This window comes from Pseudophryne corroboree, chromosome 5, assembly GCF_028390025.1.
Source record: "Pseudophryne corroboree isolate aPseCor3 chromosome 5, aPseCor3.hap2, whole genome shotgun sequence".
Taxonomy (NCBI): domain Eukaryota; kingdom Metazoa; phylum Chordata; class Amphibia; order Anura; family Myobatrachidae; genus Pseudophryne; species Pseudophryne corroboree.
The window spans coordinates 608,979,871-609,007,556 of NC_086448.1; the positions used below are offsets into that span (position 1 = coordinate 608,979,871).

A 27,686-nucleotide genomic window follows, 5' to 3' on the forward strand; every position below is an offset into this window, starting at 1 on the left:
CTTAGGCAGGGGGGACAGCGGCAGCACTGCAGGGAAGCTGCAGGTGAGGGGGGCTTACAACTTTATGTGGTGGGTTAATACTGGTACTACAGGTATCCATAATATGGATTCAAGGGCGGACCAGACAGCTGCTAGTGACAGGGAGACGGCAGGGGTAGTCTTATATGGCGAGTACATAACAAACTATGTTTTGAGTGGAAATGTTGGGGGGTCGTCTTATACGCCCAGTCGTCTTATACGCCGGCAAATACGGTATCTAATCTCTTTGATAAAGTCACATTAGAATTAATTTTATTCAACAGTGCAAGTAAATCAGGTGTCGGCTGCGCCGACAGAGCCAACTCCAGACCCGCATCTGCCCCCCCAATAATCTCCTCCGGTGAATAACATTCAGCCTCAGACATGTCGACACCCAGTATCGACACACACACACACACACAATGCCTCAGCCAGGGGACAGGCCCACAAGGAAGCCTGGATAGAGAAACACAGAGGGAGTATATGCCAGCTCACACCCCAGCGCCCATATATCCCACCAACAAATATATGTACCAGCGCTGCCTCAATAATACCAAATCTGCACCAGCTATTGCGCCCCCCCCCCCCCCGATAAGCTCCCCGTTACTTCAATGGAGCTTGTGGAGGTCCCGGACCAGCGTCTCCTGCATGCCGCGTGAGGAGAAAATGGCACCTGTGAGCCGCGCGACTAAGCTCCGCCCGCTCCCGTCGCGCTTCAGCCCGCCAAATTCAAAATCCTGAAAATGCCGGCGGGGTCCCCGAAAACGGTGCCAAGGCACCTAACAAGCATCTGCCGGCCCAACAAACCTCAGTAACATGCTGCCCAGGGCGCCCCCCCAGCGCCCTGCACCCTGTGAGTGCTGGAGGAAGTGTGTGTGTGGGAGCATGGAGCGCAGCGTTACCGCTGCGCTGTACCTGGTTACTGAAGTCTTCTGCCGTCCTGAAGTCTTCTGTTCTTCTCATACTCACCCGACTTCTGGCTTCTGTGAGGGGGGTGACAGCGTGGCTCCGGGAACAAGCAGCTAGGCGCACCAAGTGATCGAACCCTCTGGAGCTAATGGTGTCCAGTAGCCGAGAAGCAGAGCCCTTAAACTAGGAAGAATTAGGTCTGCTTCTCTCCCCTCACTCCCACGATGCAGGGAGCCTGTAGCCAGCAGGTCTCCCTGAAAATAAAAAACCTACCAAAAGTCTTTTCCAGAGAAACTCAGGAGAGCTCCCCTAGTGAGTGTCCAGTCAGTCCTGGGCACAAAGTCTAACTGAGGTCTGGAGGAGGGGCATAGAGGGAGGAGCCAGTTCACACCCAGTTTAAGTCTTTTCAGTGTGCCCAAGCTCCTGCGGATCCCGTCTATACCCCATGGTCCTTTTGGAGTCCCCAGCATCCTCTAGGACGTAAGAGAAATAGGACTTCTTACTTTTTAAGGTTTATGACTCCTTTAAGTCATTTGCGCACACAACCATTTCTCAGTGTCATCTTCTAAAGTCCAAATGTACAGGACACCCTTGTCCGATTTCCTACAGCCAAACGTGTTGACTAGTACACTTAAGACCTAGATATCTCTGGTTGTTAACCAGTAATTCACTATTTCTGAGCCACACCATAGGCCGTGACGTCCAAAAGGAAAGGTCTGCCATACCACACACGTATGTATTAGATTGTGAGAAATAATAGACAATATGCAGATTTACAATGTATTCTTTATTTGCTCTGTTGCGTGATGTCAGATAAGAAACATGAATTTAGAGACCTACATAAGCGTGGGAGAAAAAAAAACACTGACGTGACATTATTATTTGGAAACGAATGCATTAAAAAATAGTCCAACTTCAGTAAATATAAAATATTTGTGTAACAGACTGAAGGCAAATATTAACACTTTGACTCATTTTAAACAAGGGAAACAATAAGAAAGACAGAACAAAGCAAATCAGCAATCTACACATGTGTACACATTCACAGGGAAATTTAGAATTTGTAGGGTTGTTCATTCCAGTTACATAATCACTCGCAGGGAACGTCCTTTGTTATTTACACCTGGAAGAGAACATGGGCATTCACCAGCACCAATTTGCAAACCTAGAACCAGCCTTACACTGCAACCCCTTTGCACTAGTAATAGTACTTGGTGGGTGCTAGAGACTACTATTACTACAACATTGATCCATTGTAAAACCCAAGAACTAAGGAACCCTGTACCTCCAAAACGGGACCTGAATGTGCTTTTACTGGCTCCAGCAATATGTTGTGCAGCCCGGAAGTATTGCTGGGACTGCAGTATAAACTACAGTAACTATATAATACAGTTTCACAGCTCTGGTGCAAGCCACAAGGCTTTAAAATTTAAATGAAAGATAAATAGCACAAAAAAGAAAGCCAAATGTGCCAAGTGATTTAAGGACAGCTACAAATGTTGTGATTGCAGATAAATACAATGATGTTGTCCTCTTCAGAGTCTATTGTTTATAACCATGGCACCGAGAGCAGCAATGGATCTCATATCTTACTTCTATCTCTTCATCACCTGTATAAGGACAGTAAGATCACAGCTTAGTCCGCATGGAAGGTGATGGTGCATTTATGGGAGTATGATATTTCACAAGTCAAATGGCATCTGGTTTAAGCTGTATCACAAAAGGGAAGACCCATTCACATACTTCAAACAGTTTAAACCAATATCACAAGTATCACAAGAAACCCATCCCTACAGTAATTCCAGAGTACGGCAAATATCGGATGCCTTAAGCTCAAGGATCGGACGTGAATATGTTACTTATGATTAAACATGATTCTCTCCCATAGAGTTAGCAAAGACTGATTGCTCTTACCAACAAGTGTCCTAAGCAGCACATTACAAGGATGACTTATAACCTCCAGGCATCTGCCTTCATTATAAAGGAGGAACAGTCATACATCTGGGTGGTTCAATATTCCTTTCTGCAAGAACAGCTACAGTATATGACACAGGGAGATGATTGGCGCAGACAGGACAATTAGCTGGGAAATAAGGCATAAAAGGCACAAGGAGGGCGAGTCAGGGACTGGATGATAGAAGACAATCACTTTCTAAGCATTGTCATAAGCCTTTCACTGCCAGAGGGCGTTGAACACACTGCTCCCCATGTAGTGTGAGGGATGCATAATGTTCCCACACGGAAGTGCTTGCCCTGGTGATAGATAAGGGTTAGGGTGCATGTGTGGAACATACTGCCACTAACTAACTGGCAACAAGCACAACTCAGGATACTCCTCAATATGGACACTTACTAGGACCTTAAAGAGAATGTGAATGAATGATCGTGTGAACATGAAAGCAACATTTTACTTACAATGAGAAAATGATGCGCTCCAGTGAAGCCGACAAGAGCAGCTATATTTGTGGCTGTGTGCACAAGATCCCCTGTATAAGGTACCAAAATACTACCCCCATATGCATCTACCTATCTCCTTTACACAGCTCCAAGAGATGATGTGGTGTAGGGCAACACCGCACTGAGCAATTCAACCCGCTGTGTCGCGGTGCTGCCATACCACCTGCACTTTCTACAGCACTCCACCTTGCCCTGTAATCTACTCTATATCTACCAGACTGCCGTACATGTTACAGTAAGACTGTGCAGCAACCTCTCCAACCCGACAAAAAGGCAAACTGCACATCAGCAAGACTCCAGAGATCATCTGGTCAGAGGAAACCGTGTACACTAATACAATAAACATGTTTCTGTAGTAGTCTCAGATTGGTGCGTTCACAGCTGCAATATCCCTGGCTTCAGCAAGAAAAATATGCAACAATATTAAAGCTGCTCTTATGCTAAGATACTCCCGAATAAATAATATAATTTGGGTGTGCCTGGCAACATCTGGAGAATAAAATCCCCCCCCCCCCCCCCCCCCTCTCCAAAATGTTTCTTATATTATTTTTTTTTTATTTGTAGCCACAATTCTGTAAGGAGGAGGAGTACAGAAATAATTGCTACGCGCTGAGTTTCCCATCACTCTAAAAACTACATTCTCTTTTTTTTTTTTTTCACCATTAATCTGTGTACAAACTAATATTTAATCTGAATTGTAAGTAACTTGAGTACAGGATAGCCAGAACCCAAAAACAAAGAGCAGACTGGAGATGAAAATGTTTCCATCAGGAAAGAGATGCTCGTTGCAGTGGCCTGATGGGGTTAATAGGGAATAACGTCTTTATAGGGGATTTATTTATTCTCAAATTAAGGTTTCCTTCCAGTCTTTAATTGGCGAGGGTCTTACTTGCTCCTTTGTCTTGTCTTTCGTTGCTTTTATATCAGAGGCAGTGTCTCTCTGCAGCTGCGACCGGCTGCCCGGCTTCCCTGGCTCCTCTTCCTCCTGCAGCTGTTCAGATTTAATGCGCTGAAACAGTCGGAGCTGCACACGCAGCTCAATGATCGCTTCTCTCTCCTCGTGAATTGCCTGGTTCAAATGGTTGTTCTTGATCTGACAAAAGACATGTACAACTCGGAATAAATCACAGAAACGAACGCAAAAGCAAGACGTGTGCACATAGGGAATGCTAAAACCTCAGCCAGAACACCCAATTAATTATCTTCTAAAGAGGAATAAATAAAAAATTATATAAAAATAATTGAGTGTAATGTGCGACAGTAATATAGAAGGAGATTATTACCATTATTAAATCTCTTTCTGCGAGGTACATTGGATTCCACAAGGAATAACATCGGGGTGTAGAGTTGATTCTTGATCCGAGGCACTAACAGGCTAAAGCTTTGACTGTTCCCAGGACGCACTGCACCACCTCCTGTATAGGCCCGCCTCCATGCACTGGAGCTCAGTTTTGTTAACCAGTCCAGTGCAGTAGCAGGTAAGAGAGACAGTAGATGTTAGTCACATAGACCCACATTCTCACGACAGGAGAAGGGACTAGCGGCTAATGCCATACAAACCCAAAGAAACTAAGTGCGTCAGGGTAGGCGCCCTGTGGAATCCAGTGTACCTCGCAGAAAGATTTAACAATGGTAAGTCTACCATAAATCTCCTTTTCTGCAGCGGGGTACACTGGTATTCCACAGGGAATAACATCGGGGATCTCCTAAAGCAGTTCTTTATGGGAGGGTACGCACTGTAGTGGGCACAAGAACCCGGCGTCCAAAGGAAGCATCCTGGGAGGCAGAAGTATCGAAGGCATAGAACCTGACGAACGTGTTCACTGAGGACCATGTAGACGCCTTGCACAATTGTTCTGTGGATGCGCCATGGCCGGCCGCCCAAGAAGGTCCAGCAGACCGAGTAGAATGGGCTTTGATAACAGCAGGAGCTGGGAGCCCAGCCTGCGCATAGGCTTGTGCAATCACCATTCTAATCCATCTGGCCAAGGTTTGCTTATTCGCAGGCCAGCCACGTTTGTGAAAACCAAAAAGCACAAAAAGGGAAACTGACCTCCTGATAGAGAAAGTCCTTTCCACATAAATACGGAGAGCCCGTACCACATCCAAAGACCTTTCTTTGGAGGACAAACCAGAAGAGATGAATGCCGGAACCACAACCTCCTGGTTAAGGGGAAAAGATGATACCACCTTAGGCAAATAACCTGGGCGAGTTCGAAGAACTGCCCTGTCACAGTGAAAAATCAGAAAGGGTGGACGACAGAACAAAGCGCCTAAGTCCAACACCCTCCTAGCATAGGCAATAACCAACAGAAACATGACCTTAAACATAAGGCATTTAAGGTCCACAGACTCAAGAGGTTCAAATGGAGATTCTTGCAGGGCATTTAAGATGACAGACAGATCCCATGGAGCCACAGGAGGGACATAAGGAGGCTGAATCCGTATAACACCCTGAGTGAAAGTGTGAACGTCAAGAATAGACGCAATTTTTCTCTGAAACCACACCGACAAGGCAGAGATATGAACCTTGAGGTAGGCCAGACGAAGGCCCAAGTCTAGGCCTTGTTGTAGAAAAGCCAAAAGTCTGGAAGTTTTGAAAGTATATCCATCATAATTCTTAGCAGCACACCATTTGAAGTAAGAATTCCAGACCCTAAAATAAATCAGAGCCGAAGCCGGTTTACGGGCTTTCAACATAGTTTGAATGACCGCCTCAGAGAATCCTTTTGCTCTCAGGAGTGATGCTTCAAGAGTCACGCCGTCAAAGCCAGTCTGGCCAAGTCTGGGTAGACACAAGGGCCCTGAACAAGGAGGTCTGGGCGTTGAGGAAGTAAAAGAGGATGCTCTATAGAGAGACCCTGCACGTCTGAGAACCAATGCCGTCTGGGCCACGCTGGAGCGATTAGAAGTAGTATTCTTCTTTCTTGCTTGAACTTCCGAAGTACCCTGGGCAGGAGTGACACTGGAGGGAACACGTAGGGCAGCCGAAAGTTCCATGGAATTGCCAGTACATCCACGAACGCGGCTTGGGGATCCCTCGTCTTTGCTCCGAAGACCGGAACATTGTGATTGTGTCGAGACGCCATCAGGTCTACTACTGGTAGGCCTTACTTGTCTACTAGGAGTTGAAAGACTTCGGGATGAAGACTCCACTCTCCGGCGTGCACGTCCTGGCGACTGAGGAAGAGGGGCGTGGGGTGGACATTTGTCTAACCAAAGTCTGATTTAATTGCTGGAACTGGGTAGACAGAGTATCCGCCCATGGCAGATTGACTACAGGGACAATATGTGGCTAGAATGGCACGGGAGGCTCCACAGGGGGCGTAAGACGCGTTACAAGCGTAGTCCACATATTTGAAAAATCTGCCCAAGGTGGGTCCTGATTGTCCACAGGTGCCGCAGGCGGACTGGGAGATGTATGACACCCAGCGCCTGAACCAGCAGCTAACACTTTCCCCACTGGTGAATCCGTAACTACAGCACTGCATAATGCAGGAGCGTCCACGGATATCCCGCCCTGTGTAGCAGACCTTGTATGGGAGGTAGCCTTAGGGCGTAACAGTACAATATAGCCAGACAAACAAAAAAAAACAGCAAATAATCCCAAACAGAGGATTTAAGCGGTGTGAGGTGACTGAAAAACACAGTAAGAAATACAAACAGTATACCCTGTGTAGTACTATATATTATAGAAGACCCTGAAGCACTTCGTTTCCCAGGGTACAGAATATAGTGATAGCAAAACGTGTGAAAGGAATCCGCACAGCTATAGGCACAATCAGTCACATGTACAATGCAGGAATTATTACATATAAACAATAAAACTGCACTGGACTAGTATTACATACAAGTATGTATACAGATATAACAATGCACAGTAAACACTGGATGTATATTACAGAATACTTGTACTAAATATTCAGATAGCAGTACACATGTTCTTAACTAAAACTGTCGAAAATGACATGTAGAATACTTAAGTGTCTGTAAATGCACAGTGCTGATGATACAGGCGGCTTTATAGAGGAGACAGCAGTCCCGGAGATCAGCCCAGCTATGTAATGGCGCCAAAATCTCTTCAGGGAGTGTGGAAGAGAGAGAGAGAGATGCAGCTCCACGATGGGAACACCAGCAGTAGATGGCGCACGGAGCAGGGGGAGGGGCTGCAGGTCAGCAACTTATCCCCTCTGCTGGACTTCACCACCGGGTACTGTGGAGCCTTTTACAAACGGATTTTAAGAAATCCGACCTGTGCTCTTTGCCCTGGTGGATATAGTGGGGTTCCTGTGCGACACAATGTCCACGCTAGCAGCGCGGTCCATCTCCTGGGACAGTGATTTACCGGTGGGTCCCACCTGGGGGACCCTCTTACCTCCTCCCTGCAGTGCAGCCACGCGATCCTGGAGAATGACAGCGGTGGTGTGCTGAGAAACCAGTGTGGCCGCAGGATTATGCAGCGCCACTGAGGGAGATGATGAGGCCGCAGCACAGCATGTCATAAAGACATAGAAAGTGCTGCGGCCCTTGAAGTCTTTTCAGGGCTGCCTAGCGCAGTCCCACCTGTTAGTGACCTGCACTGCAGGCACCCACTTACAAACTGAGCTCCAGTCCCTGGAGGTGGGGCTATAGAGGAGGCAGCGCAGTGCATCCTGGGAACAGTCAACGCTTTAGCCTGTTGGTGCCTCGGATCAAGATCCAACTCTACACCCCCCAATGTTATTCCTAGTGGAATACCAGTGTAACCCGCTGCAAAAAGTTCATTTAAGAATTTAAACTAACATAAGTTAGTAGAAGCAAGAGATATTGGGGGTAATTCCAAGTTGATCGCAGCAGGATTTTTTATAGCAATTGGGCAAAACCATGTGCACTGCAGGGGAGGCAGATATAACATTTGCAGAAAGAGTTAGATTTGGGTGGGTTATTTTATTTCTGTGCAGGATAAATACTGGCTGCTTTATTTTTACACTGCAAATTAGATTGCAGATTGAACACACCCCACCCAAATCTAACTCTCTCTGCACATGTTATAACTGCCTCCCCTGCAGTGCACATGGTTTTGCCCAATTGCTAACAAAAATCCTGCTGCGATCAACTTGGAATTACCCCCATTATGCACACATACAAAAAACTAACATAAAAAAATATATATATAAATAATAAATAAATAATAATAATAAATAATAATAATAAAGAACAGGTGCGGGAGAAGAGGAAGCTAGTGGATGATTTAAGCCCATTTAATATGGAAAAGGGAACATTAAAACCAGCAGGGGAACTAAGTTGGCAGTAGAATAGGTTACACGTCTTATAAACATGGTGTAAATAAAGTATTTTTCCTTTATTGGACAGGAGAATGGACGTCAGCAGATGGCAGAGGCAATCCCTGTAAATTGTGCTGACTGACTCACCTCCAGCTCTTCATTCTGCCGCTGAAGATCCTCCAGAATGATTTGCAGCTCCTCCTCATCCTCACTTTCACTCTCACTTTCTGATGAATACTCCTCTGTCTCACTCCGGCCGGTTTGCTGGCGGCTACAGTCAGTGCAACATGTAATTTACAATTATTTGAGAAATGCTAAATGAACAGGGTTACACAAACTTGTTCTCAACATATTTGAAAATGTTAAGTTTCTATATTTTGTCAAAATGAAGTAAGTCTAAAAAGTCAAATATCCTCTTTATGCAATAAAATAGCCAGGAACATTAATGCACCATCGCCACACACAGTGATGACTGATGACAAGAAGCACAAAGTGACTTGTTTTAATTTCTCTACCTTTGGATTTCGGATATTTCTGCTCTGAGACGATCTATCTCTTCTTTCTCTGTAGCAATTTGTCGCCGTAGAAATTGCTCCATTGCCACCAATTCTTCTTGTTCTGTGAGTATCTCATTTTCCTAACAAAATATGTACAGGACAGCGGTTTGTGACGAGACAATAAAAATGTGCTCATGCTCAGTGATTTACCAACTAAGGGGTCTATTTACTAAGCCTTGGAGAGATATAGGGCTGTATTCAATTCAAGTCGGATTTCCTGACTTGTTGGATAAACGGGAGTTTAAGGCCGAATCCAGATTCAACCTCCCGTTTACCCGACAAGTCAGAAAATCAGACTTGTCGGAAAGCACGTGGATCAGCGGATTAGCCGCAGATCCACGTGTTTTGTCGAATTTGCGGACAAATCTGACAGGTTTTAGCCCTTTTTCCGACAATGTCAATCAGACTTTAAAAAAGATACTAATTGAATACTGAAATGTCGGATACTTTCCGTAGGAAAGGATCAGACATCAATTAAATACAACCCACAGTGGACGGAGCTCAAGTACTAGCCAATCAGCTCCTGTCAGTCATTTATCAAACCCAGGCTATAACATGACAATTAGGAACAGACTGGCTGGTACTTTATCTCTCTCCAATGCTTAGTACATAGACCCCTAAATGTCTTATAAGTCAAACTACAATAGGACACTGTACAGGATGGTTGGATTTGAACAATAATTATCTTTAAAATGAAAGAAGCCTATTTAGCATCTGTACGTGGTGAAAACTATATACTGTATTAGCTGTAAGGTTATAAAAAATATTTTGGGTGCATTTGACTAAAGCCAGAGTAAGTGTCCAATTCATTATTCTTAACTAGGAGAACAGAGAAACCAGAGATGGAGCGGTTAGGACTAGGATAACATGTCAGCAGTATCAGAGCATTTCAACTCAGTGCCTATGTGACCATGCGATATCCGGCTACAGAAGTCATCTTGTAGATCCTAGTACCATAATGGTGCACTGGTGAAAGAAACAATGTAGTGCTGCAATCAGCTATCAGAGATGACTGATGTTACTGAACCGTTAATATATGCTCATCACTTAACATCTAAAAGGAGGAAAAACATTTCAGAGTTTACGAGCAGGCTAAGACTTATTAATATCATAGAGTATATTTCTGGAGTGTGAGAACATACAAACTCCATACACATATGGCTCGGGTCAAGAGTTAAACACATCAAGAGTTAAACACATAGCCTCAGACCTGTGAGGCAGTAAGGCTGACTACTATGCCACAGTGCTGCCCACAACATTGTAAACATTTTTAGTGCTTCTGAGTTGTGCTCTGTTCAGGGATAGTTTAAGAGAGGAGGGGGCAAGTGCTAAGGTTTCCTATGTGGGCACCCTCCTCTCTGGAAGCAGTACTGTGGACTCTGGCAGCTGGCTTTGTGCCAGAGTCTACTGCACATGCATAGGGCTCCGGGAACATGGAGCCCACTCTTTGTTCATAGGAACATCACCGGGGAAATGGCCACAGCGCCATTTTCTCAGTGAGTTGTCTGCAGCGCTGGCGGCTGCAGCAGGACTTCAGAGGGGTAAGAATAATTATATGGGTTTGTGCTGTGAACTCCCGTGGACCCAGGGGCCTTTGTGCACAGCACACACTGCACCCATTATAGAAACACCAATGGCCCTGTTCCGGAAATGGGACAAAGATGTAGTAAGGAAAAGTAAATAGTTCCAGCTCACTTCGTCTACTCGCTGACTGTCTTCTAAAATACATGCCTTTATATCTTTAAATTCTAGAAAGTATTCAGTGTTGTAGAAAGGAGCGTGTGCTTAGAGTTTTCTTAGACTTTCACAACTCTAGAGTTGACACATATGTATAATATAATCTAAGGCAAGCATTTAAAGTGATATAAATAACTTGAACTCAGTAGTATTAGGTCAAATAAATGTTAGTCATACAAAATGATCTATAAACTTGATCAGACAGGGTGTGGTATACTAGTTTGACATTCATCATGCCAACACAGCTGACATGTCGGCATGACAGAATGTCGATAAACAAGTCCTTCGGGCAAGGTACCTCGCTTCACTCGGCATAGATTACCGTTCCAATTGTAGTCCACGTGGATCATTAAGTATGAAAAGGTTAAAAAAAAAAAAAAAAAAGTGAAAAACTCATGACGACCTAGTTACTGTCGACCAATAGTGGTCGACCTAGAGACCGGAACCCGACTCAAACAACGTTGGACAACTTCAGTATAAATGGATCTTACAGGAAACAATTCTCACAACTGGCAACATAAAACATAAGATAAAATCTGGGATGATGTTGATATTCTAGATATACCTGTGCAAGCAATATATTAAGGACCTCCTGTTCATTTTCATTCATTTCTTCTTTTGAAACCTCTTCCTTTGAAAGGCTGGCAATTTCTTGAGCAAACTTGGTTTCACAGTCCTGAGAAGAGTAACAGTATGAGAAAGGAAACTTTGCCTATTACACTCCTTATTTTAGCATTTTAATAGCAGTGTTAGAAAGACAAAACTGTGCAGCACTGTATTGGCTGCCTACGAAACCTTTCCCATCACTCTGATAAATTCACCAGACCCTGTGCCAGGAAAATACAATGGCACAAGCCCTTACTATTATTATAGTCTAAGTAATACAGTATGTGTACTCTGCCCCCTCCATGGACATCCTGTATCTGTTATTCATTCTCCTGGTTGAATAAAATGAAAACAAGTCCTTCTAGAGCAATTCAATTGAAGGAAACAATCGTGGGAGGATAAGGGCTGCTTAGGACTTCCACACTGATGCAAGGAAAATAATGTGACATTCCATTCATGAGCTATCTGGGATCTACCAGGAAAAGAGGTAAAACATGACACTGCATGGCAAACCTGTCTGGCAGCATGTAGAAATCCTAGATGACCTGGATGTAACTACCACTAGTGTCATTAAAAGAAACCACCCACATTAACCTTCACTGAGATTATAAATGATTCATTTTATTGGTCCAGTAAATGCTTCAGTCCCTGTTTACAGGAGACTCAATGCACCGAGGAGAGGGCATTCATTTTCCTCTAGCCTGCTCCTCTTCTGCCTCTGGGGGTCACTGAACCAGCTTTGCTAGTCTATGGAACCCTCCACGCCAGTATCAACAGAGGAAGCACTGGGTCTGGCAAGTGCGGTCACAGGCTATTTGGAAGCAGAGTACCATTACCCTCACTGACCAGAACCTACCGGGCCTGCTGCCCACCCTGCTCCCTGCTCTGCAAAAGGGGGATAGTAGCGAATAGCGAGGATTGTTTAGCTAGGAGCGGGCTTTTAAAGCCTCTTCAACCGAAATCCCAGCAATACATTGCGCTAGACTCTGCCACCTTCTCCCACCTTGGTGGGTTTTCTACAGACGCCGGTGCAATCTTCCTACATGCGGAGCTGTGGGGAGAATTGCAGGGAATAAACTCTATACACCAGTAAACACTTGTAGCTGCTTTTTAGCAGCATTTAGCATTCACTCAGCAATTTTTCTGTACAGAATTCCCATGCTGCACAGACACGACAGGAGGCTCTTACAGTCATTTTAATTGTTCCAGACTGACCTTGTTGGTAATGTTACTCCCTTCTTTGCAGCATGTTGGCCAATGATCCTTTTAGTCTTCAGAAGAGTAACACCTGAAACTTGTAGTGATCGCTCAGTAGGGCAAACCACAGATAGGCCTGATGATGAGGCCAAATTGGGGTATGGAGGTAAGCGTCCTTGATATCCAGGGACACTAGGAATACTTGGTGTTCCAGGCCTGCGATCACTGCTCTCAAAGACTCCATCTTGAATTTTAAAACCTTCAGGTAAGGATTCAAGGACTTCAGATTCCAAATGGGTCTCACAGACCCATAGCATGGGTATTGGAACAATAACCTGGGACTGGACCAACTTGTCGATGGCCAGTAGTAGCGTAACACGCCTATTTTCCAAAGCTGGTAAGCTTGATTTGAAAAATCGTTGGGGAGGAGCGCTGTCGAACTCCAGCTTGTAATCCTGAGAGATAAGGTCCCTTACCCAGGCATCTTGGCAGGAACCGTCCCAGATGTGGCTGTAGTGACGTAACCGAGCTCCCACCATGAGATCCCCTTGGGGTGGGTAGGCACAGTCATGCCGAAGTCTTTGTGGAAGCTGAACTAGTGCTCGGTTCTTGAAACCGGCAACGGCTGGTTTCTTAGGCTTACCTCTGGAGCCTCTAGCTGTATTGGAGGCACCACTGGCTCTAGATCGAAATCTGGAGGACCGAAAGGACTGAGTAGACGGTCCTGGCTAGGCACGCCTAGCAGGCGGAGCCCCTGAAGGGAGAAACGTGGGTTTCCCAGCAGTAGCTTTGGAGATCCATGTGTCCAACTCACCTCCGAAGAGCTATTCACCTGTGAAGGGAAGAGATTCCTCATTACGTTTGGAGTCAGCATCTGCAATCCACTGACGCAACCATATGGCCCTGCATGCAGACACAGCCAAAGCAGTGGTCCTAGCATTAATATTGTCAATCTCTTTAAGGGAGTCACAGACGACTCTTTCTGTGTCCTGAATGTGTTTTAGGAAAGTTACAGTAGTAACTAAGGTTACATCACCCGAAAGACCCTCCTGAATTTGAGTAGCCCACATATGAATTGCATGTGTCATCCAGCAACGACCGGTCTTTGAGCTACACCTGCAGCAGTGTAGATAGATTTCAGAGTGGTCTCAATTTTCTTATCCCCCGGGTTCTTTACCGTAAAGGAGCCCAGAGCTGGGAGCACCGCCTTCTTAGAGAGGCGAGAGACAGACGTCTACTGCTGGAGATTCTTCCCAGAATTTCCTGCCTTCAGGGGCAAAGGGAAGGTATGCAAAAACCTTTTGGACACCTGATATTTTTTATCTGGATTTTTCCCAGGCTAATTTAAATAAATCATCCAATTCCTTGGAATCAGGAAATGTGACGGTCAGTTTGTCTTGTGGGAGGAAAAACGACTGCTGATTAGTAGCATCCCCCAGGGGGAGCTGTAACATCCCGCATAGCCAATATGAGTAGTTCAATACCCTGTGTAGGGGTGGAATCCCCACTATTGGGACCCACATCATCCTGTACATCGTCATCAGTATCTGATAGGATTGCAGGTAAAGCACGTTTTTGTGCACCTGTAGTAGACATGATGGGATGGGGAACATCAGCCTTGGCAGCTAGGGTAGCTACTGCTTGTTGCAGTTCTTGTGTTTTATTGGCAGCGAGTTGAGCTCACATATCAGACATCATAGTTTTGATAGCCCCCACCCAGGAAGGCTCTTGACTCTCCCCCACATTATCATCAGCATTTTATGATTACTGATTACACTGCTCACATGATATGGAGCCAGATGAAATAGGGGAGAATCTGGTATCATATACACTGCATAACTTCTGTTTCACCATTATGAAATACAGATACAATACACATACAACACAGACTGATTACAATACAAGCCTGCCCTAATGCATGTGAGAGGAGACACAGAAGAGAGGACCCCAGCACACCCAACGCTGTACAGCCCCAGTGAGGCTGTCAGCGTTTGAGAGATATATATATATAACAGTGATACTGTCTGTAAACTGTGCACCAATAGCGGCTCTCCCCCTCTACACCCGGTACCAGTGATCCTGTGAACGTGTGGAGGAGCTGTATGAGACTGCTGCTGCTTATGCAGAGGAAGGTGCCAAAAAGCCGCTGAGCCCACTCTGATGTAGCTTAGCTCCACGTAATGGCACAGGAGCTACTAATAATGTTTATACTGGCCATGTCTACCACACCATTTGTAGCCTCACATAAATGTTTGGTACAATAACGTCAGCCAGTCTCACGCAGGGGCACCAGCGGCTCCCCCCTCCCCCCCCCCCAGAAGGGATCCATGCGCCTCATCCACACAATGAACCGGGGGATCCCCCCTAGCGGGGCCCCCGGTTTGTACTCACCACCGATGATCACCTTCAGGCTTTGTTAGGGGTGTGCGGCATGCTGCGGCAGCTAAGGCACAGTTCCCCGCTGAACAAACAGCCCCTCAGGACAGTGGTCCTGCAGCGGGGAAGCAGCTCTGCACCTCACGAGGCCGGTGACACCCCCCTAACTCCCACGACACAGGTATGCTGTTGCCCAAACAGCATACCGAAATAAATTAAAGTTTAAAAGAAATAGAAGAAAAAACTCTGGAGCTTGCAGTGTGCATCCTCTCCTGACGGCACTTTTTTTCTAAACAGCCTGTAGGAGGGGGCATAGAGGGGAGGAGCCAGCACATCCAGTTGAAGAAATTTAAAGTGCACTGGCTCCTTTGGACCAGTCTATACCCCATCGTACTAATCTGTCCCCAACATCCCTTGTGGATGCTAGAGAAATATGAAGATGCATTACAAATATTAATGACAAGTATAAAAGATGTTAAAACCAATGGGCCAGTTCAAGCAGCTGTGAGGGGAGCGAGCTGCCACTGCAACAGCAAAGAAACGCCAGCAATGGCACCTCACCATCAAGGTCTGATCTTGCCCCGATGTCGAAGATTTTTCTATGCCACCCTACTATGTGCTTTGAATATCACATAATCCAAAACAAGCGTGGGGTGAGTCAAATTGAATCAACCCCAGGTGTCATCCTACAAATAAATTAGCATAAGCCCTGACAAAGATCAAGATCATCAGCAATAACACCTATATATTACATGACATACATTTGAAGCAATGTTTATAGTGGGTAAATTCAATTATCTGCAAAGTTGACCATGTGCCACCAGAACGGTTTGGGAACTTCGCAATAAAATGAGCATCCTAGCATGTCTATAAGAGTGAAGTCATTAATTCAGAAGAGAACCAATGTAATGGGTGCTGATGTTTAATACCACCCCATGTGGATCCTCAGTAAAATAGGTGATGTTGTATGTACAGATGTGTGCTTCATAAATCACACGTGCTTTAGGTGACGTTACGTGATATGACGTAACATAGAATCGTCCCCAAAATCTTGTAATTTATTATTATTTTTAAAAGAGCATTAACAGTGTGGTCTCAATGATTCTAGCATTCTGCATGAAGTAACAAGTGTATGTACAATTCTATTCATTTACACTATGTATCAGCATTACATCAATCTTTATATCGGGTCTCTGATTTCAACACCTATTTGCATGTACCCCAAAAGAGAATGGAAGGAACATACATAAACAAAACCACCTCAACTGTGCCCCCCTCTCCCATTTCCATATAACCACACTAGTAGTATGTAAATGGAAGAGGTGTACTGTTATATACCTACCCTGTTTCCAGTGCACTGTGAATGCAGTCAGACTGTCAGGATACAGACGCCAAAACTCCAACACTCGGGATTCCAACCACCCGCTGGAAAGTAGCAACCGGGCCCAAAGTGCGGTGAGGGGACACGCTGCGCTCGCCGCCGTTATTCCGGCTGTCGGGATCCCGGCGTTGGTCTCCTGACTGCCGGGATCCCAACAGCTGGGATATCATACTGAATTCAATGTTACATAACAAAGTGTGAGATTATTACATGTCTGATAAATCATACAGAGTAACAGGTGCAATTATGTAAGTTAAAGTGCATTGACATTTTGAGAGAAAAAATACATTTCTTATTAAAATAAACAAACTATAGGCTAAGCTTTCATAGCCAAGATATTCTGTTACTAATAGCATAGAGCACTATTAATGAAATCGTGTTATACTTTAATAAATGTATTAGTTCTGTAGGGTAGAAAGGAAAGAAAGAAACATACAGGAAGGGAGATTAGTCTATTTTAGGAGATGGATAGCTTGTGAATTGGGTGCAGCTGTGCTGGACCAGTGACCGTTCAACAAACGACATGACACATTTATTCAACACCTTGGGCACCAGCCAAGACCCATACAAGGGTAAGCCTTGTCCCTTCCATGAGATGTTTAACGAAGCAGGCAGGCTGAGACTTAGGAATGCCACACACCTGCCTTTTAGCTTCTCGCAACTTCCTTTTGAGCGCAGTCAGAATCCTCTGCACCTCCCACAGCCTTTCTTCTTTAGAGAGATCTTTTATGCCAGCCTGAAGATCTCGGTGCAAGCAGTTCAACAGGAATTCCTATGGAAGAACAGAATCAACGCATTTTACAGTTGTATTTCTTATTGGCAAGGTCTTTAAATCTACTTCCGTCTGCACAAATAGAACTGTGTGTAGAAATGACTCTCTGAATGGCTGTGAGATATTCCACAGTCTCATTATTCAGTCTCTTCGATTACACTATATATTATTTGTTCTCTACAAGAAATATTACCCCAAAGTTAATTGGAATTCCAGTAATAGGTGTGGTAAAATAGAGGTAGATTGGAAATGGGCTTCCAAGAAAACAAAATTATTATTCCGTAAGTACACCCAACGGCCTCCATAGAGAAAGACATAATTAAAAGAAAATAGAGTAATAAGGAATGTTTTTCCCAATGAATGGCAAACAAATAAAATGTTATCTCTTTGCTTTTAGATACCATCTCAAATGGGCAAAGACATAAAGGAGATAGTAGATTCTGACAGTGGCGTGTTCCATCGGCAGTCGCCTCAATCATACATAATGCTATAGTATGAGACATACCTGCCGTCTAATTTCCTCTTTAATAGTTTCCTGTGTTTCTGGCAGTGCAGGCATGGTGGCCATATTAGACCAGCGGAGAGGTTTTATGACTTTCTTTATAACAATCCCACCAAATAGCTCTTGAACGTGCGTAAAAAACACATAGAGGACGCGGTTACTGATCTGGAAGAGAGGATAAATAAATCAGGGCACAGTCATTTTTACTGGTAGCGAAGCAGCCCAATTTACAAAAAAAAAAACACATTCCAAGCAACCCCTCCCTATATGCTTCATTAACAAAGTGTTAGTATTTAATTTTGTCACTACAACAAATGGGAAGTTTTTAGAAGTTTCCATTCCCCCAATAACTACGTTGTGCACAAGCTTAAAACTTTATTTTATTTTTATATATCACAAAACTCTGAGTTAAAGTGGTAAGTAATCTGCCATAGGGGGTAATTCCAAGTTGATCGCAGCAGAACATTTTTTAGCAGTTGGGCAAAACCATGTGCACTGCAGGGTAGTCAGATTTAACATGTGCAGAGAGAGTTAGATTTGGGTGTGGTGTGTTCAATCTGCAATCTAATTTGCAGTGTAACAATAAAGCAGCCAGTATTTACCCTGCACAGAAACAAAATAACCCACCCAAATCCAACTCTCTCTGCTCATGTTATATCTGCCTCCCCTGCAGTGCACATGGTTTTGCCCAACTGCTAACAAAAATCCTGCTGCGATCAACTTGGAATTACCCCCTTAATGCAATGCAAAACTGGTTAAAGATACAACAGGCCCTACATTATCTTCTTTACCCTTAATTCATTCTACTCTGGTAACCTTTTTATAATGACGATAGCTGCTTTCTGTAAACTGCTTGACTGATTTGGCTTGGCTTAGTCAAGTACATTTTGCCCTCCAGTTTGGACCATACCGAAAGTATCTTGTTCTGCTATCATCTCTTTTACAGGCCTATATGATTGGTATCCGGTCTCTAGATCGACAGTTACTACAGTGTCTAGGTCAACCACTATTGGTTGAAAGTAACTAGGTCGACAGGGTCTCTAGGGTCGACACGATTGGGAATAGTAACCTGTGCCGAGCGCAGCGTTAGCGGAGCAAAGCACCTTGCCCGAAGCATGGCGGGTGAAGCGAGCCATGCGAGGGGACACTGTGCACTAATTGGGGTTCCCGGTCACTGAACGGCAAAAACGACACCAAAAAACATTTAAAAAAACCATGTCGACCTTTTGACTTGTCAATCTAGAGACCCTGTCGACCTAGAATCCCTGTCAACCTAGTTACTGTCGACCTAGGTGTGATTGACCTTCCATACCACACCTTATATGATTGTACACCTTTGTTTAGATCTATTTATATTATGGAATACTGTTTTTGTTGTTTGTATGCTTCACTGTTTTTGTTCCCCGTCATAAGATCAACCATACAGATGTGTCATCATACATCTAGCCTCAATATGCCATGCAGAGCGAGATGCCTGGCATATGTGAGCCGCAAGGTCCTGTGCAACGCTCATAAACTCGGCCGTTGTCTTGCCGAAAATGCATCTTAGGCCAAATCATACGCACAAGTAAACTGTGCGGATTCATTTGATATATGAGACTTGTATATTGTGTGCGACTGAGTCTGTAAATGGAGCAGAACAGAATCTTTCACAATGTAGCACTTGTGTACAGATGTCACAGCTGTCCTGATTAATATGGCTAGTACAAAGCATACATATATTAGCTGGGTAACAACAGAAGATATATAGCACACATTGACAGATAATACTTTATATGCAGAGCAAGGTATATTGAGCATCTACAATATGGCCTAGTGGCAGACAATGTTATTGCATGACCAGATAAACCGCAACACACAATGCAGCTAGCACCTGAAGGCAGACCCAAGGTCCTCTGATCCATCTGCAGTTCTGTACTAACGAGGCCGCAAATACGTCATATTATGGTTTAAACGCCACAATTTATCTAGGTGTGTGGTACAACTTGTTAAGTTATGTTGACAGACTTAAGATCAACATGAGCATGTTGACAAGGTTGAACCGATGACATGCTGCATTTTAACATTCATCATGTCTACACGGATGATATGTCAGCAGCATGAACGGTCGACAAACCATGCCTGGTGGTCTAGTGGGGTCTTACCTTCTTTCGGCAGCAGCAGTGACTCCAGCGTCTTCTTCTGGGTCCCACAAGTTATGTGCGGAGCAGTTCTGGCAGCGACATCTAAGCAGCAGCATTTCGGTGGGTATTCTATGCCCTATCCCTAAGCCTCATCCTTCCCCTTGTGGCTAACCCCCCCATTGTGCCTGTTGACATTACATACCACCCATATAATTTACTGATACAACTGATGGGGGCAGATGTATTAACCTGGAGAAGGCATAAGGAAGTGATAAACCAGTGATATGTGCAAGGTGATAAAGGCACCAGCCAATCAGCTCCAATATGTAAATTAACAGTTAGGATCTGATTGGCTGGTGTCAGTATCACCTTGCACATATCACTGGTTTATCACTTCCTTATGCCTTCTACAGGTTAATACATCTGCCCCATGATCCTTTGCAACTAACAGGAGCTAATTTGAAGCAGATGGCTCCAGGTTAGATGAGGAGGAGCCAGCAAACAGCAATACATAACTGGTAACTACTGAACAGCACCACCGCAGTCTTCCCACTACTGATTCCAAACATCTAGCCCAGTCATAGGTACACTGGGCACACAAATGACTCTTAACCATTAATCCAATCTGCAGGCCTTTTAAATAAGCTATAACAAACATATATGACAAGCAGGAAGCTGGGGGATGCAAGTCAGGGCTTGGAGGGCTGCACGCACTGTTTTTTTTAAATAGCTTTTCAGACTCCATAGTCAGCCAGTGAATTAACATTTTCAGGTTTAATGCCATAACCACCTTTTCCAAAAGAGGTCTTCAGAATTGCCACTTTTTTTATTATTAAATTATGTAATTAATTACTTTTTATTAGAGATGAGCGGGTTCGGTTCGTTGAGATCCGAACCCCCCCGAACTTCACCCATTTTACACGGTTCCGAGGCAGCCTCGGATCTTCCTGCCTTGCTCGGTTAACCAGAACACGCCCGAACGTCATCATCCCACTGTCGGATTCTCGCGAGATTCGTATTCTATATAAGGAGCCGCGCGTCGCCGCCATTTTCACTCGTGCATTGGAGATTGAACGGAGAGGACGTGGCAGCATTCTCTCCCCTGAAAAGCTCCGTAATCTGTGCTCAGTGTGCTGAAAATATCTGTGCTCAGTGTGCTGCAAATAATCTGTGCTCAGTGTGCTGCAAATAATCTGTGCTCAGTGTGCTGAAAAAATCTACGTTCTCTGCCTGAAAACGCTCCATATCTGTGCTCAGTGTGCTGCAAATCTCTGTGCTCAGTGTGCTGCATTGTGGGGACTGGGGACCACCAGTATAATAATATATACTATTCTATAGCTTCTATACCGCTTGTCAGGACACATGTGTCACAGTTACACCGCTCTGTACTGATATATATATATATATATACAGTAAATGTAATATATATACTATTCTATAGCTTCTATACTGCTTGTCAGGACATGTGTCACAGTTACACCGCTCTGTACTGATATATATATACAGTAAATGTAATATATATACTATTCTATAGCTTCTATACTGCTTGTCAAAACACGTGTCACAGTTACACCGCTCTGTACGGATAGATAGATAGATAGATAGATAGATAGATAGATATACACAGTAATCTATATACTATTCTATAGCTTCTGTACTGCTTGTCAGGACACATGTTTCACAGTTACACCGCTCTGTACTGATATATATATATATACACACAGTAATATATATACTATTCTATAGCTTCTATACTGCTTGTCAGGACACATGTGTCACAGTTACACCGCTCTGTACTGATATATATATATATATATTACTGTGTATATATATATATATATATATATATATATATATACACAGTAATATATATATATATATATACAGTAATATATATATATACTATTCTATAGCATCTATACTGCTTGTCAGGACACATGTTTCACAGTTACACTGCTCTGTACTGATATATATATATATATATACACAGTAATATATATATACTATTCTATAGCTTCTATACTGCTTGTCAGGACACGTGTCACAGTTACACCGCTCTGTACTGATATATACAATAATATATATACTTTTCTATAGCTTCTAGTATTACAGTGCAGCATTTTGGTGACTAACAGTATACATATATAGTACAGTAGGCCATTGCTATTGATATATTACTGGCATATAATTCCACACATTAAAAAATGGAGACCAAAAATGTGGAGGGTAAAATAGGGAAAGATCAAGAGCCACTTCCACCTCGTGCTGAAGCTACTGCCACTAGTCATGGCCGAGATGATGAAATGCCATCAACGTCGTCTGCCAAGGCCGATGCCCAATGTCATAGTAGAGAGCATGTAAAATCCAAAAAACAAAAGTTCAGTAAAATGACCCAAAAAACAAAATTAAAAGCGTCTGATGAGAAGCGTAAACTTGCCAATATGCCATTTACGACACGGAGTGGCAAGGAATGCCTGAGGCCATGTCCTATGTTCATGGCTAGTGGTTCAGCTTCACATGAGGATGGAAGCACTCATCCTCCCGCTAGAAAAATGAAAAGACTTAAGCTGGCAAAAGCACAGCAAAGAACTCTACGTTCTTCTAAATCACAAATCCCCAAGGAGAGTCCAATTGTGTGCGATGCCTGACCTTCCCAACACTGGACGGGAAGAGGTTGCGCCTTCCACCATTTGCACGCCCCCTGCAAGTGCTGGAAGGAGCACCCGCAGTCCAGTTCCTGATAGTCAAATTGAAGATGTCACTGTTGAAGTACACCAGGATGAGGATATGGGTGTTGCTGGCGCTGAGGAGGAAATTGACAAGGAAGATTCTGATGGTGAGGTGGTTTGTTTAAGTCAGGCACCCGGGGAGACACCTGTTGTCCGTGGGACGAATATGGCCATTGACATGCCTGGTCAAATTACAAAAAAAAAAAAAATCACCTCTTCGGTGTGGAATTATTTTAACAGAAATGCGGACAACAGGTGTCAAGCCATGTGTTGCCTTTGTCAAGCTGTAATAAGTAGGGGTAAGGACGTTAACAACCTAGGAACTTCCTCCCTTATACGTCACCTGGAGCGCATTCATCAGAAATCATTGCCAAGTTCAAAAACTTTGGGTGACAGCGGAAGCAGTCCACTGACAACTAAATCCCTTCCTCTTGTAACCAAGCTCCTGCAAACCACACCACCAACTCCCTCAGTGTCAATTTCCTCATTAGACATGAAAAACAATAGTCCTGCAGGCCATGTCACTGGCAAATCTGACAAGTCCTCTCCTGACTGGGATTCCTCCGATGCATCCTTGAGTGTAACGCCTACTGCTGCTGGCGCTGCTTTTGTTGCTGCTGGGAGTCGATCGTCATCCCAGATGGGAAGTCGGAAGACCACTTGTACTACTTCCAGTAAGCAATTGACTGTCCAACAGTCCTTTGCGAGGAAGATGAAATATCACAGCAGTGATCCTGCTGCAAAGCGGATAACTCAGGCCTTGGCAGCTGCGGTGGTGTTAAACGTGTGTCCGGTATCCACCGTTAATTCACAGGGAATTAGAGAATTGTTTGAGGTACTGTGTCCCCGGTACAAAATACCATCTAGGTTCCATTTCTCCAGGCAGGTGATACCGAGAATGTACACAGACGTCAGAAAAAGAGTCACCAGTGTCCTAAAAAATGCAGTTGTACCCAATGTCCACTTAACCACGGACATGTGGACAAGTGGAGCAGGGCAGACTCAGGACTATGTGCCTCTGACAGCCCACTGGGTAGATGTATTGCCTCCCGCAGCAAGAACAGCAGCGGCGGCACCAGTAGCAGCATCTCGCAAACGCCAACTCGTTCCTAGGCAGGCTACGCTTTGTATCACCGCTTTTCATAAGAGGCACACAGCTGACAACTCTTACGGAAACTGAGGATCACCTCCTGATGGAAACTGAGGAACATCATCGCAGAATGGCTTACCCCAATTGGACTCTCCTGGGGATTTGTGATTCGGACAATGCCACCAATATTGTGCGTGCATTACATGTGGGCAAATCCCATGTTTTGCACATACATTGTATTTGGTGGTGCAGAATTTTTTTTTAAACGATAGGGGCGTGCAAGAGATGCTGTCGGTGGCCCGAAGAATTGCGGGCCACTTTCGGCATTCAGCCACCGCGTGCCGAAGACTGGAGCACCAGCAAACACTCCTGAACCTGCCCCGCCATCATCAGAAGCAAGAGGTGGTAACGAGGTGGAATTCAACCCTCTATATGCTTCAGAGGATGGAGGAGCAGCAAAAGGCCATTCAAGCCTATACAGCTACCTACGATATAGGCAAAGGAGGGGGAATGCACCTGACTCAAGTGCAGTGGAGAATGATTTCAACGTTGTGCAAGGTTCTACAACCCTTTGAACTTGCCACACGTGAAGTCAGTTCAGACACTGCCAGCCTGAGTCAGGTCATTCCCTTCATCAGGCTTTTGCATTAGAAGCTGGAGAGATTGAAGGAGGAGCTAAAACGGAGCGATTCCGCTAGGCATGTGGGACTTGTGGATGGAGCCCTTAATTCGCTTAACCAGGATTCATGGGTGGTCAATCAGTTGAAAACAGAGCACTACAATTTGGCCACCGTGCTCGATCCTAGATTTAAAACCTACGTTGTATCTCTTTTCCGGCAGACACAAGTCTGCAGAGGTGTAAAGACCTGCTGGTGAGACACTTGTCAAGTCAAGCGGAACGTGACCCGTCAACAGCTCCTCCTTCACATTCTCCCGCAACTGGGGCTGCGAGGAAAAGGCTAAGAATTTCGAGCCCACCCGCTGGCGGTGATGCAGGGCAGTCTGGAGCGAGTGCTGACATCTGGTCCGGACTGAAGGACCTGCCAACGATTACGGACATGTCGTCTACTGTCACTGCATAGGATTCTGTCCCCATTGAAAGAATGGTGGAGGATTATATGAGTGACCACATCCAAGTAGGCACGTCAGACAGTCCATAAGTATACTGGCAGGAAAAAGAGGCAATTTGGAGGCCCTTGCACAAACTGGCTTTATTTTACCTAGGTTGCCCCCCCTCCAGTGTGTACTCCGAAAGAGTGTTTAGTGCAGCCGGTCACCTTGTCAGCATCGGCATACGAGGTTACTTCCACAAAATGTGGAGAAGATGATGTTCATCAAAATTAATTATAATCAATTCCTCCGTGGAGACATTCACCAGCAATTGACTCCAGAAAGTACACAGGGACCTGAGATGGTGGATTCCAGTGGGGACAAATTAATTATCTGTGAGGAGGGGGATGTACACAGTGAAAGGGGTGAGGAATCGGACGATGAGGAGGAGGTGGACATCTTGCCTCTGTAGAGCCAGTTTGTGCAAGGAGAGATTGATTGCTTCTTTTTTGGTGGGGGCCCAAACCAACCAGTCATTTCAGTCACAGTCATGTGGCAGACCCTGTCGCTGAAATGATGGGTTTGTTAAAGTGTGCATGTCCTGTTTATACAACATAAGGGTGGGTGGGAGGGCCCAAGGACAATTCCATCTTGCACCTCTTTTTTCTTTAATTTATCTTTGCATCATGTGATGTTTGGGGCTAATTTTTTTAAGTACCAACCCGTCCGACACTGCAGTGCCACTCCTAGATGGGCCAGGTGTTTGTGCGGCCACTTGGGTCGCTTTGCTTAGTCATCCAGCGACCTCAGTGCAAATTTTAGGACTAAAAATAATAGTGTGAGGTGTTCAGAATAGACTGGAAATGAGTGGAAATTACGCTTATTGAGGTTAATAATACTATGGGATCAAAATGACCCCCAAATTCTATGATTTAAGCTGTGTTTGAAAAAAAAAAAAAACACCCGAATCCAAAACACACCCGAATCAGACAAAAAAAATTTCAGGGAGATTTTGCCAAAACGCGTCCGAATCCAAAACACGGCCGCGGAACTGAATCCAAAACCAAAACACAAAACCCGTAAAATGTCCGGTGCACATCTCTACTTTTTATTATGTTTTTGTAAAAAAACACATAATAAAATAAGAATTTACTCACCGGTAATTCTATTTCTCGTAGTCCGTAGTGGATGCTGGGACTCCGTAAGGACCATGGGGAATAGCGGCTCCGCAGGAGACTGGGCACAACTAAAGAAAGCTTTAGGACTACCTGGTGTGCACTGGCTCCTCCCACTATGACCCTCCTCCAGACCTCAGTTAAGGATACTGTGCCCGGAAGAGCTGACACAATAAGGAAGGATTTTGAATCCCGGGAAAGACTCATACCAGCCACACCAATCACACCGTATAACTCGTGATACTATACCCAGTCAACAGTATGAAATATAACTGAGCCTCTCAACAGATGGCTCAACAATAACCCTTTAGTTAGGCAATAACTGTAAACCAGTATTGCAGACAATCCGCACTTGGGATGGGCGCCCAGCATCCACTACGGACTACGAGAAATAGAATTACCGGTGAGTAAATTCTTATTATCTCTGACGTCCTAAGTGGATGCTTGTACTCCGTAAGGACCATGGGGATTATACCAAAGCTCCCAAACGGGCGGGAGAGTGCGGATGACTCTGCAGCACCAAATGAGCAAACTCTAGGTCCTCCTCAGCCAGGGTATCAAACTTGTAGACTCTTGCAAAAATGTTTGAACCCGACCAAGTAACAGCTCGGCAAAGTTGTAAAGCCGAGACCCCTCGGGCAGCCGCCCAAGAAGAGCCCACTTTCCTCGTTGAATGGGCTTTTACAGATTTAGGGTGCGGCAGTCCAGCCGCAGAATGTGCAAGTTGAATCGTGCTACAGATCCAGCGAGCAATAGTCTGCTTAGAATCAGGAGCACCCAGCTTGTTGGGTGCATACAGGATAAATAGAGAGTCAGTTTTCCTGACTCCAGCCGTCCTGGAAACATATACTTTTCAGGGCCCTGACTACGTCCAGTAACTTGGAATCCTCCAAGTCCCAAGTAGCCGCAGGCACCACAATAGGTTGGTTCACATGAAAAACTGATACCACCTTAGGAAGGAATTGGGAACGAGCCCTCAATTCCGCCTTATCAATATAAAATACAGATTAGGGCTTTTGTATGACAAAACCGCCAAGCCTGGCCGACGCCAAGGCCCACAGCATGACCACTTTCCACGTGAGGTATTGTAGCTCCACGGATTTAAGTGGCTCAACCCAATGCGACTTCAGGAAATCCAACACCACGTTGAGATCCCACGGTGCCACTGGAGGCACAAACGGGGGCTGACTATGCAGCACTCCCTTAACAAAAGTCTGAACTTTAGGCAGTGAAGCCAGTTCTATTTTGGAAGAAAATCGATAGAGCCGAAATCTGGACCTTAATGGAACCCAATTTTAAGCCCATAGTCACCTCTGACTGTAGGAAGTGCAGAAATCGACCTAGCTGAAATTCCTCCTTTGGGGCCTTCCTGGCCTCACACCACGCAACATATTTCCGCCATATGCGGTGATAATGTTCACTTCTTTCCTAGCTTTAAATAGCGTAGGGATAACTTCCTCCGGAATGCCCTTTTCCTTCAGGATCCGGCGTTCAACCGCCATGCCGTCAAACGCAGCCGCGGTACGTCTTGGAACAGACAGGCCCCCTGCTGCAGCAGGTCCTGTCTGAGCGGCAGAGGCCATGGGTCCTCTGAGATCAGTTCTTGGAGTTCTGGGTACCAAGCTCTTCTTGGCCAACCCGGAACAATGAGTATAGTTCTTACTCCTCTCCTTCTTATTATTCTCATTACCCTGGGTAAGAGAGACAGAGAAGGGAACACATACACCGACTGGTACACCCACG

General features: G+C 44.8%; 1 protein-coding gene across 3 annotated transcripts in view; it reads right to left on the reverse strand.

The window, feature by feature from the left end:
- Window positions 1–1,695: 1,695 nt before the first annotated feature.
- Window positions 1,696–27,686, reverse strand: part of RALBP1 (ralA binding protein 1) — a 200,906-nt gene continuing 174,915 nt past the window's right edge. Inside the window, exons 5-11 of one of the 3 annotated variants that reach the window (XM_063923471.1) lie at window positions 17,780–17,941; window positions 17,143–17,274; window positions 11,508–11,618; window positions 9,164–9,285; window positions 8,796–8,919; window positions 4,274–4,477; window positions 1,696–1,763 (exon numbers count right to left, since the gene is read on the reverse strand). In XM_063923471.1, coding sequence (XP_063779541.1) covers window positions 1,737–1,763; window positions 4,274–4,477; window positions 8,796–8,919; window positions 9,164–9,285; window positions 11,508–11,618; window positions 17,143–17,274; window positions 17,780–17,941 — 882 coding nt within the window. In that variant the 3' untranslated portion in view covers window positions 1,696–1,736. The other 2 variants (XM_063923472.1, XM_063923469.1) reach the window with 2 other exon arrangements.